General features: G+C 37.1%; 2 protein-coding genes across 2 annotated transcripts; one reads left to right on the forward strand and one right to left on the reverse strand.

The window, feature by feature from the left end:
- Window positions 1-480: 480 nt before the first annotated feature.
- Window positions 481-2,922, reverse strand: LOC135690301 (serine hydrolase BPHL). Its single transcript, XM_065207821.2, has 4 exons — window positions 2,719-2,922; window positions 2,098-2,317; window positions 1,351-1,548; window positions 481-876 (listed from the first exon to the last, which is right to left on the reverse strand). Exons 1-4 carry the CDS (start codon window positions 2,869-2,871, stop codon window positions 578-580), a joined length of 870 nt encoding a protein of 289 aa, XP_065063893.2. The 5' UTR covers window positions 2,872-2,922; the 3' UTR covers window positions 481-577.
- On the forward strand, window positions 2,908-11,673 carry LOC135690300 (WD40 repeat-containing protein SMU1). Its single transcript, XM_065207819.2, has 13 exons — window positions 2,908-2,991; window positions 3,613-3,679; window positions 5,186-5,329; window positions 5,957-6,109; window positions 6,721-6,772; window positions 7,430-7,617; window positions 8,050-8,190; window positions 8,466-8,561; window positions 8,777-8,904; window positions 9,467-9,593; window positions 9,976-10,143; window positions 10,645-10,797; window positions 11,348-11,673. The coding sequence occupies exons 1-13, from the start codon at window positions 2,966-2,968 to the stop codon at window positions 11,444-11,446; spliced, it is 1,542 nt and encodes a 513-aa protein (XP_065063891.2). The 5' UTR covers window positions 2,908-2,965; the 3' UTR covers window positions 11,447-11,673.
- Window positions 11,674-12,191: the final 518 nt, after the last annotated feature.

Genomic DNA, 12,191 nt, shown 5'->3' on the forward strand with positions numbered 1-12,191 from the left:
ATCATTATTATCTATAAATATCAGCTATCAATATTATCTATCAATTTGATCAAGGAGGAATGAAATCCTGAAATCTCTCTGAATTATTACAAAAGGGGCTGAGCCCCCTGGCACCCCTAAAATAAGCCACAGAATACTTGTACAAAACTTACCAAATTTATCAACAAATTCTGCTGCATTTTCTGCATCTCGTTCAAAAGAATTACCTTGAAACTCTCTTTTTGGAGAAATTGGCTTGCCATATCCCCTGGGATCAAAGGATACAAAAGTGAAGTCCTGGGGGAAAGACTTCTTAGCTGGGGGGCCATAGTTTCACTGGGTCATTCCCAGGACCCCTGATATGCACAACCACACTGTGGCTTATGAAAGTAAGATTGATTCTTTTTCACAGCAGACGGGGAGTAGTTTGCATGCATCAATGGGGGCTATGTCCCCATTAGCCCCCCTCAAGCACAACCCTCCTGAGAAACTGGGTATAGTAAAAGAAGCTAGAATTGAGAACAAAAGATCGTCTAGACAAAGCATTTTAAATAAAATACAGTTTTAACTGCATTGGTGTGTCAATGTAAATTATTTATTAAACACTAGTTGATAAAAACTTGGTAACAAGTTCATTAAACTCCTCATGGAATCTTAAATGAAGATTGTGTTTGCCTTCTGGGAAATAATGGATTTGCGAATTCTTGATTCTTTCCTGGATATAAACAGGATGAAAATCTGGAACAATGGGATCTTTTGATCCATGTACAATCAGAGTTGGGCATTTGATATTCTGCAACGAGTTTTTACAAATTCCGTTCTCATTTTCTTTAAAACTGAAGAAAGCAGCCATCCAGGAAGACCAGAGGTCTTGAAGCTTGTCCGTTCCGTACAAAGCTAAAAGAGAGCGAACAAAAATATAATTACACAAATCTCAAAGTTGGCTTGGAGAAAAGATAAGGGTGGCAGGGCTTTATTTTGGCAGGTCCGCAAGCTACATGTCAAGCCAATGATTTGCAGATCAAGCCCAAAAATAAATTAATTGAATTAATAAAATAAATTTAATGAATTAATAAAATATGAATTAATTAATTTAATAATGAGTTAATAAAATAATACAACGAAGAACATCATCAAGAAGCATGAGGGACATGGAACAACTTCAATTTTCAACACCAAAAACTGAAATAGGAAGAGCTAGTGTTTGTCTTTCTCTAATTTCTTTCCTTCTTAAAGCCATTTGATACAACAATTTGATTTTTCCTTGCTCCAGTCACAAAAGAACTGACAATCTACCATCAGCAAAATTTCTAAATACATAAAGATCTGTCTTCTATAGTTGAATTGAATAAAACCTGTAGTTCAATTTACCTTCAAGAGGTTCCCTCATTTTGGCACTCCACTTTGATAAATCCTTGACCTTGCTAAGCACAGCAATGTCTTTTTCTGAGACGTAAGAATTTGAGCCCCATACTACCAATTTGTTGATCAGTTCTGGCCTTGCACCTGCTAAAATCATACCAACAATTCCACCATCACTCCAACCAAGAATGGAGAACTTTTTGAAACCTAAAATGATTATAAAGTTATTAGTGATGCAATTTTTCAGGAAAAATTAAATTAAAGATATATCTTTCTAAGAAACCTATGGAATCAAAAAACAGGTGGCGGACTAGACTCTATGCATTGTACTTTAAAACCTTCTCCTTGGTTTTTTTACTTCCATTTCTATGTTAGCATTTCGTGCATGCTACAGGTCATGGCATAATGTTAGCAGCCCATGCATTGTGGCTTTATAAACACTTGAGTTTTTCAGTGGTGAAATGGCTTGGAGCAGTAAATGAAAGGAGGCAAAAAGTAAGAAAATTCAAAATGAAAAACTCTTACTGAGTGCAGAGGTGAATGATTGTGAATGTGAAAACAAATTGTCTAATTTTATTACTTTCTTACTCATAGTATTTTTAGAAAGGGGTCAAGCAACTGCCCATAATTATGTTAATGATACTTCCAACCTGCTCGGATTCACTTGCATTGAACAATCTTTTGGAACTCATCATAAGTATTTAACTGCCAACGCTGAACACGTACAGTACTTTCAGTATTATGCAACAAACATACCAATTTTATGCATCAGTTCTGCAGCATCATCGGCATCTCTCTCAAAAAAGGTACTTGGAAAATCTCTCCAAGGAGGAATTGACTTTCCATACCCCCTGGGATCAATAGCTACCACTGTGAAATTCTTGGAAAGATCTCTTAGCTGGGGGGCAAAATCTGATTGAGTTGAACCAAGGGCACCTGGAATGCATAGTAACACATCTGGGGAGTTGCCTGCAATCTGAAAGAGATTTAAGAGGTACAAATTATTACTGGGGAGAATGGCAGTCATCAAAGATACTTTGGACATGCACCAACATTCCAGACAGGTGTTTTGGATGGAACCCTCCTTTACCAATTATATGGTATGCTAACAGAATTTTGGTGTGCAGTCTCAGCCCTAGCCTGCGTCAAGGGATAGGTCCACCCCCCAAGGGATAGGCCAACCCATGTGCATTGTTAGCTCAGATCCAGCCTCTACCTAGTTGCAAGAGTTTCAAATTCTGAAGGATTCGTCAGAAATTATTCTTCAAACCTTTACTTTTAAATGGAACCTAGCAATGTATTTCTTCTGTCCTTTTGATTTTTACTTTACCGCCTAAACTTCGTCCTAAACTTCAAATAACGATAAAAACACAAAACCTCATAATGAAAATTCACGCCATTTGCTTCAACTTTCCGCGAAATTATGGAGCTTGATGCACAAAATGATCTGCATGACATTGGACTTTTCCCTTTAACGCCCAAATCAAAAGCAAAACTTCGCAGTCTTGAGAAAAGTAACTTTGTTGCCATGCTTTTAGAAGAAACTCCCCTTTCTTTCTGTTTTTGTTTAATACGAGGTTTCATCAGGAAAACGAGGCGCTACCAGGTGCACACTGTTTTCAAAATGGCGCTGGAAATCGAATCGGCTGAGTAAGTTTTTGTTTACAGTATTTTAGCTTGATTATGTTTTTAATTGGATCTACGTTTATAAATTCATAAGATTCCCTTAACTGTCTTTAGTCTGATGTTTTCGGATTGCAAATATATGAGAGTAAAAATGATGCATTCAAGAATCAGTTGTAGATGCGGTATGAAATAAAATTGGCTAGGTTGCTATTGACTTATATTGGCCTGACAATTCTGACGATTTGCTTGACAGAATAAATTTGCACTCTTTGGGGCTGCTCTGCTCCTTGTCTATTTAATAAAGATTGTTTGGTCAGTTGGTGAAATTAGGTGGAAAGCATAAAAGAAATAAACATTTGTTTTTGTTATTAAGAACCTTACTTGCAATTTAATTCCAAACAGTTTTTCAGCATGCCATTATTAAGGACAGCAGGAAGAACTTTTGCCTGCTACTGAATTTGATAACATATTGCAAAAAGGAAATATTATGACCGAATATATCATATACTTGTGGCTTTCTGTTAAAATTCCTGAATAAAAGGTTCTTTATAAGTTCTGTAACCTTCCAATCACAGTTGGAAAAGAAAATGAAAATGACACAGCCATCTTCACAATTTTAAGATTTGATGATTTTTTTTGTTTTAGTGTTGTGAGACTTATCCAACAATATTTGAAGGAAAGTAATCTTCATCGGACCTTAACAACGTTGCAGGTTGGTCTCATTTGTCACAAATTCCGGGATTTCTGCATTAGTAGAACTGGCACTAAATTTTCAAACTTAGGGAGCCAAAATATGTTCGAAGATGAATACAAAAACCTTGTTTTGTCAAATTGCCTTTGACAATTTGTCTCTTACATGTTGAATTTGTCTATTGCTCAGATAATTTATTAGAAATTTTGACTAATTGATACCATTTGCACTCCATAGTATCAATTGATAAATTTGGCTTGAAGGTAGAGATTACTGCGTTAGTTAATCGGCATTAAATTTCAAATATAGAGCGCTAGAATACATTTGATGTTGAATACACAAGATGTTTTCTAATTGTCAAGGGACTATATATATATCTAAAATTATATTCATAAACATCTACGACAATCCACATTGCAGGTTGGCCTCATTTGTCACAAATTTGGGGATTACTGCATTAGAAAATTTGCACTAAAATTCGAATGTAGAGATCTAAACCAGGCCTTGCCCGGAAAGGCGCTCGATCGAGCGCGCGCGCCTAGAGCGCACCCAAAAGAAGCCTTGGAGAGCGATTTATAGAGCGCCTCAAAACGTAAAAACAATATTACCATGGAGCAAATTAATTTTTTGGCCTTTGTCTAATAAACTTGATCAAGCATAAACAATCTTCCCAATAGATGGCAATATTATGATTTGCGTAAGATTACCCCTTGAGAAAAAAATTCAACAAATTCAACGTTGGGTTTTCGATACCATTTGTAATCTAATAACCCTCTAATAACCATCAAGGACACAGGCCATCAATCGTATTCTCCGTCAGATTTATTTGATTTTCGAGCAAGCGTTAATCTTCTGTTGAAGTATTATTTTCTTTTTTTCTTAATAATTTAAAATCACCATTGCAAATCAGAGATCACATTTCCGTCCAAATTATCGCATTGCTTTTCAGTTTGCATTTGCTTTCGCGGGTAGTAGATGTTCTAGTGTGTCTTACAGAATGGATAGCATAAAAAGGGAAACAAAGTTGATGTTCGACTTAAAGCCATGCGTTTTCCTATATTTCTATATTTGTATTAACATAGTGTTTGCTGCATGTTTTGTTATTTAGTATTATAGTGCTTTTTGGTATCACCATTGAATTTCTTATTTAACGCTCTTCCAAAGCTCTCGATATAAAGCTCTCGATCTTCCAAAGCTCTTGAAGGATGCTCTCAAGGATATTTTATTTAAAGGTTCGAAATGGAGCGCCTAGAGTTTCTAAGAGGCTCTTTTTATGGAGCACCTTCATTTTGCTTAGAGCAAGGCCTGCTAAACTATGTTTTTTGTTAAATACACAAAGCGTTAGTTATCAAATTTTCAAGGGAGTATAAATATCTAAACATATATACATAAACATCTTTACAATTTGTCTGGTACATAATAACTTTTTTATTATAATTTATTAGAGATGAAGTTCCTCCGATTTTCTCCTTTTTCGACCATTTGCCTTTGAATAATGTTGTTTTAATAAATGCATTTGGTTTGTAGGAAGAAACTGGTGTGACTTTAAACACAGTAGACAGCGTAGAGAGTTTCGTGTCAGATATCAGCAATGGACACTGGGATATTGTTTTACAAGCGATTCAGTCTCTCAAACTGCCAGACAAAACACTCATAGATCTCTATGAACAAGTAAGATATGTTGTTTGAATCATGATGCATGAATTTATGATGCATAAATTTATTATGCATAAATTTGTGATGCATAAATTTTTGATGCATAAATTTATGATGCATAAATTTAAGATGCTTTGATGAGGTACTCTGATATATGATTTTATGATATTTCTCATCATTGGTTTTTAAGCTGATGCTTAATTATTTTTGATAATGTATGATATGTATTATAATTTATGACAGTTTCAAGTTGATTATCGTAGACTACCAAGTTAACTGTTTATGGTTCTGCTTGAGGATAGATTATAATTTATGATAATTTTGTTGTGGATATACTAGATTTTAAGCTGATGGACTACCTTGTTATGCAACATCCACGAATAGATACCTCTGTACATGCAACACCTCTCAACAACCAATAGGCTCTTTTGTCCCAAAACATCATATCACTCTTGAAGGAATCTCTTTACAACAGACAATTATATTGTCTGAATGGTGTTCATTTTAGGGAGACACATGGAACATACAATTTAATGATATTTTGTGTTATTTTATTTGCCTAGGTAAAATTATTGGTTTTGATTTATGGTCAACCATAATAATGTATGGTGATTTATGATAATTTTATGCTGATTTTTGCAGATTGTTGTGGAGTTGATTGAACTGAGGGAGCTTGGTGCTGCACGATCATTACTTCGCCAGACAGACCCGATGCTGATGCTTAAACAACATCAACCAGATAGATATCTAAGACTGGAGAACCTTTTAGCAAGATCTTACTTTGACCCACGTGAGGTATCATGTCTTTAATTTTAACTCAGTTTGTTCTGCTCTTTAATCTTTACAGTAAAGGTAAGGGCTAATAATCTCCCAGCGACCGAATTTTTAATCATCTAATGAAAGTTGAAATATGGTTTTTGTTGCTATCCTGATGCTGTGTCTTAACTTCAAGCTTAAACATTTTATAACCTCCTCTTGCCGTGTAGTGTGATTTTTGTTTATGATACTTCATGTAAGCTCCACAGATCAGAAATGATACTTTAAAATCACAGGAAATGCTTTTCTCAACATAACTATGACATCTTTTTAGTCTGTGCAATGACCGCTATGTTAGTTGGCACTAAATTTCAAATATTGAGTGCTAGACGTCTGACTATGACGTCTTTTAAGACTTTCATGAAAACTGCAAGCATCTTATGAATAAAGCAAAATTGTATCAACTCTGTCTAAAAAACTGACTCGATAATGTTTGAATAAATCTTTTAACCCAGCAAAGCTCCGGTACTATAGATTAACAGGCTCTGCCCTAAATCAGCTGGAGGGACATGGGCCAATAGTATGACTTATTCACTTACAGCTTTTTTATTATCTGACCCATCCCAACTTATTTTTTCCCCATTTTCTAGGCCTATCCTGATGGTAGCAGTAAAGAAAAACGTAGACATGCTATCGCCCAAGGTGAACCATTTACTGTCTCGTAGATATGTTTTAATTGCACATAAAGCTTTTTTGTATTTGACTTGTTCCAAGAAAATGTAAATTCGTTCTTGAAATCACAATTAGCAGAGTTTCAACAGAATTTGATAACGGATTGGCTGCTGTATGTAACAGCAAACCACGCCCACAACCATGCCTCACACTTTAACCGCACTTTCACTTTGGAGAAAACAAAGCTGTTTCCACCTCACTCATCCAAGGAAAAACTAGAGGTAATAAGGTGGTGGATTCACATATAAGCTTTATAACCAAGGATTCTTATGCTCGTTTGATACAGACAGAGCCTTCTCTGCAATCTTTTCTTAGCAGATTTGGCTGAGCCTTCTCGGGCCCACAAAGCTCTCTGCATTGGAGAAATTTTCCATGATTCTTAAAAGTTTGGCGACGAGCATTTTGTCTTCTTTCTTTCATCCCGGACAACACCCTTCCAAAGCAACACTCCACAGCACGCCTTGTTCCAGATTAACTTTGAAACTCTCAACCTTAATTGTAAATTTGAGAGATTTTATCTTTGTTCATTGTTTAGTTTATGGATTTTGTGCCACCTGCACTGAATTAGGCCATTTGAAAAAGTATTGACCCATCTTTCAGCTGAATTTTGTTTGTTTGTACCTATAGCTCTGTCTGGAGAAGTGAGTGTTGTACCCCCGTCTCGACTTATGGCTTTACTTGGCCAGGCGTTGAAGTGGCAACAATACCAGGGGCTCTTACCTCCAGGAATGGCAATCGATCTCTTCAGAGGAAAGGCAGCTGTGAAGGAGCAAGAGGAAGAGAAGTACCCAACGCAAATCAGCAAAGTTATTAAGGTGGGAGCATTTAATTTTGAATTTATGATTTTAAATTCCTTAATCATGTGAAAAACATTTGATATGTTCGAAATCAGAAAAGATCGCTGTGATGCTCGACCTGCCTATTGATCTTTTGATTTGATTGCAAAATAATTAAGGTTAGAGGGGATGTTCCCTTTAGTCCCAGGCTCTGTGTGTTGATCTCACTGGGGCTTTTGCTTAGGGACGTTTTTTACGCCATGTTTTTGGACTGATCACGCCCAGCAATAAAAGTTACTCTTTGTAAATACTTTCTACAAATTAAGGGGACTCTGTATTTTGTGTGTAACTTTAACTTACAAAAAAAAGTTGAAACGGATCTAGCTTAATCAATTTTGCCTCATGTGGAAAGAACAATGTCATTTGTTCTCACGACCTTCTGTCTCATCTTAAATTACTTGTTTCTTACAGTTTGGAACGAAAGCTCATCCCGAGTGCGCCGCATTCTCACCCGATGGTCAGTATCTTGTAACCGGCAGTGCGGACGGATTCATAGAAGTCTGGAATTATCAAACCGGAAAGATCAGGAAAGATCTGAAATACCAGTCCGAGGTTTGTCAAAATCTAGTCGATTCTTGCCCTCTAACTATTACAACCAACTACCCTCCATACATTCTAATTCCAGCTCTTATTTTACCTTACCGGGATATTTGATTTTAAATTCGTTGTGTTAATAATGTCTAAAATTTTCCCTGAACCGGTCTTCCAATCAGAGAACTGGATCCGGTTTGTTTCATATCAGACCGGAGAGTTTGCTGTTGTGTCTTATTGTATCTAATTTTGAATGACCGCTGGTTCAACATCGTCTCGCTTTCTCTTGTCACCAGGACAATTTCATGTTAATGGAAGATGCTGTTTTGTGTATGGCCTTCAGCCGGGACAGCGAGATGTTGGCAACTGGGAGCCAGGACGGTAAAGTCAAGGTAGGGGAACAATTTTAACGTCACAATGACCCCCTCACCCTCACTAAGTACTTTTAAAGACTTCCCGTTCTCAAGAACTTTTATAAGCCTAAAATAGTAAGTCTGCCACCTTTCTATGTCTAAGAATTATTATCATTATGACGTCATCAGTCTGTCATCTTGACATCCTCTCCGGCTAGTGACTTCCTTTTCCTGACGGCCTTTGCTCTTCCTAGGTTTGGAAGATTCAATCCGGCCAGTGCTTACGACGATTCGAAAATGCCCATTCCAAGGGCGTCACGTGTGTTCATTTCTCAAAGGATTCTGGGCAGCTTCTTACGTCATCATATGATACCAAAATCAAGTAAGATTCACGAAAATTATCCCCAAGATCTCATTATTTATCTTCGATTTATAAAAGATTTGACTCCAAGAAGGCTTCATCCTCTTTGCTTCAATCAACTGAATTTTCTCATTATCTGGTGTAACACTATTGAGATTTATTTGTTCCGTTTTTTACCTTTTCAGTGAAATTATTGTATAAAGACTTATCTCATCACTTTTTGAAAGGGCTTCTGCATTATAGTAAAGGTTTCTTGTCAGTGTAAGGGCTTCTTAAATTGCATTGTAGGGATTTCTCTGACTACAATGCATTGGTGTCTCTCATTGCAGTGTGACGGTTTCTCCCACTGCAGTGTAATTGTTTCTCCCACGACAGTGTAACGGTTTCTCCCACTGCAATGTAATGGTTTCTCCCAATACATTGTAATGGTATCTAACACTGCAGAGTAATGGTTTCTTCCACTGCAATTCAATAACTTTAAATTTCTCATTGTAATATAAAAGCTTTGCTCAGTTGGTAATCTTTATTAAGCCACTGTTTCCGGCACTATTTTTATGTGACATCAGTATAATCTTGTCTTTAGAATTCATGGCTTAAAGTCTGGAAGAACGCTGAAGGAATTCCGGGGACACACTTCTTTTGTGAATAATGTAATCTATACTCAGGATGGACATCAAATCATTAGTGCAAGTAGCGATGGAACAGTAAAGGTTTGTACTATTTGACCCCCGTGTTGAAAATGTATGAATGGCCTGAATGGATAAATGAATGAATGAAAGAATGAATGTATGGCTGAATAGCTGAATGAATGAATGAATGAATAGATGAATAAATTAATGAATGATTAGATGAATGAATAACTGAATGCATGAATGAATGAATAACCGAATGAATGAATGAATGAATGAATGAATAAATGAATGAATAAATGAATGAATGAATCAATGAATTAAAAATTCGTAAAGCTCTTAATGTTGCCAGGTTATAATTGCACAATCTAAATTTGTCTTTTAGTTGTTGACCGTAAAACGACAGGAGACTGCTGGAAAATCATAGGTTGGCAAAGATAATAGATATTGTACTCTCTTGTAGATATGGAATTTGAAAACAACAGAATGTGTGCACACATTCCAAGGAGGTATTGGCTCTAATGCTCGTGACGTAACAGTCAATTCTGTCCATTTGCTGCCAAGGAATGTTGATCATTTTGTTCTATGCAGTAAATCTAGCACGATTTTCATCATGACCATGCAAGGACAGGTGAGATCGTTGTTTTCTAACGGGTTTCTCTCGTAGTGCAAGGGTTTTTCCGCACTGCAAGGGTTTACTCCACAGTGCAAAGGTTTCTTTTGTAGTACAAGGGTTTCTTTTGCAGTGTAAAGGTTTCTCTCATAGTACAAGGGTTTCTTCTGCAGTGCCAAGGTTTCTCTCGTAGTTAAGGGTTTTTTACACTGCAAGGGTTTCTTCCGCAGTGCAAAAGTTTCTTTATAGTACAAGGGTTTCTTCTGCAGTGCAAAGGATTCTTTCGTAGTGCAAGGGTTTCTTTCGCAGTGCAAAGGCTTCTTTATAGTGCAAGGGTTTCTTCTGCAGTGCAAAGTTCTCTTTAGCTGGGAAGCGAGATCTGTCCTTGCTGTCGAGAGCAAAACTAGCCCCACTCTCCATCACTTGTTCCTGTTTAACTTGTTATCCTTCTTTTTCCATACTTAATTTTGTTTGATATATTTATGTTTTGTGTACTTATTTATATACTTATCTTTCTAGATTGTTCGCAGTTTGACCTCCGGTAAGCGAGAGGGCGGCGATTTCTATTGCTGTAATGTTTCACCGCGAGGAGAATGGATCTACTGCGTAGGAGAAGATCACGTGCTGTATTGTTTTAGCACAACCACAGGAAAACTAGAGAGAACATTAAATGTAAGAAACTCGAGTTTGTTATACCTTATGAGCCTCGACTGTGCATTTAAAGAATAATTGTTTGTCAATTACTCAACACCCCCCCCCCCCCCTCCCAAATTTAGTTCCTTTCCAATGAATCTAAATGCACGAATATATAATTATATTTAATTCACGAACTAAAAAATCACAAATTGGTAATTTTATGATTTGGTAATACTGTTTGGCTGGACATTTCATTCATGTTACATCATAAGGTTTTTCCGTTCTCTGAAGTCTGGGGCAATGTTACGTCATTAGGTTTTTCCGTTCCTTGGAGTCTGGGGCAATGTTACGTCATTAGGTTTTTTCGTTCCCTGGAGTCTGGGGCAATGTTACGTCATTAGGTTTTTCCGTTCCCTGGAGTCTGGGGCAATGTTACGTCATTAGGTTCTTCCGTTCCCTGGAGTCTGGGGCAATGTTACGTCATTAGGTTTTTCCGTTCACTGGAGTCTGGGGCAATGTTACGTCATATTTCATTCCCATGGAGATAAAAAGAGCTTTCATTGATTTGAATTGATCCGTTTTTCAGGTCCATGAAAAAGATGTCCTGGGCATTCAGCATCATCCGCATCAGAACTTGGTTGCAACATACAGCGAAGACGGAACACTCAAACTTTTGAAACCCTAGTTGTGCAGTCGCTTTTTGAAACCCAAACATCGCTTACTGAAGTCAACGAGACTTTTATAGAAAAACATTGTACCATGTAAATTGGAGTAATGTCGTGGCTAGGAAGACCTCATGCTCTCTTAAAGAGTAGGAGACTCTTACGGGGGCTCCTTATTCCCTTTTTCAATTATATTCTTGCGGGTAAACTTTCTTGTAGATATATTTCGTTGTTAAATTCATCTTTGCGAGAGGAATAAATTTCTAGTGTATATTTCTACTGTTGATTTCAAACCACCAGAAAACCCGTTGTAGGATGAAAGTTGCAGGAGCTGCACGCGTCTGGTGCCAGTGAATCACCATTTGTGGTCCACACTATTCGGAGTACAAAAATCGACGATCGCCAATGACGATACCTTGGGTATCAGCCTCTCCTTTACTTTTTCCTTTCTGAAGCTTTGGCACCAGAATACAAGATGGTGCACAGATGCCAACCATTTTCTCTCCTCAGCGCAAGCAATGATAAGTAGAAATGACCTATGGAAGCACAAAAGTCAAGCATGATATACGTGGATTCCTATCTGTTCTATCGACGCCTTTTTCACCACACAACCTTAGACTTTCTCTTTCAAAAATGTGCTCGCGTTTCTCATTGGCCTATTTCGGTCCACAACTGGGTATATACATTTCCTATCGTGGTGTTTTGATCTATATTCGAACTCTGAAGAGTGTCAAACCGAAAGCTTTAGTATGACTAAAAATGATTGCT

This window comes from Rhopilema esculentum, chromosome 1 (assembly GCF_057945365.1).
Source record: "Rhopilema esculentum isolate cy_ngs chromosome 1, ASM5794536v1, whole genome shotgun sequence".
NCBI lineage: Eukaryota > Metazoa > Cnidaria > Scyphozoa > Rhizostomeae > Rhizostomatidae > Rhopilema > Rhopilema esculentum.

Coding starts and splice junctions, on each gene's coding strand:
- LOC135690301 (XM_065207821.2), bottom strand. CDS start 2,871: ATGGCAACAAAGTTACTTTTCTCAAGACTGCGAAGTTTTGCTTTTGAT. Junction 2,318..2,718: donor GCGTGAATTTTCATTATGAG/GTTTTGTGTTTT, acceptor AATCTCTTTCAG/ATTGCAGGCAACTCCCCAGA. Junction 1,549..2,097: donor AGAACTGATGCATAAAATTG/GTATGTTTGTTG, acceptor TAATCATTTTAG/GTTTCAAAAAGTTCTCCATT.
- LOC135690300 (XM_065207819.2), top strand. CDS start 2,966: ATGGCGCTGGAAATCGAATCGGCTGA. Junction 2,992..3,612: donor CTGGAAATCGAATCGGCTGA/GTAAGTTTTTGT, acceptor TTTTTGTTTTAG/TGTTGTGAGACTTATCCAAC. Junction 8,905..9,466: donor TCATATGATACCAAAATCAA/GTAAGATTCACG, acceptor TCTTGTCTTTAG/AATTCATGGCTTAAAGTCTG.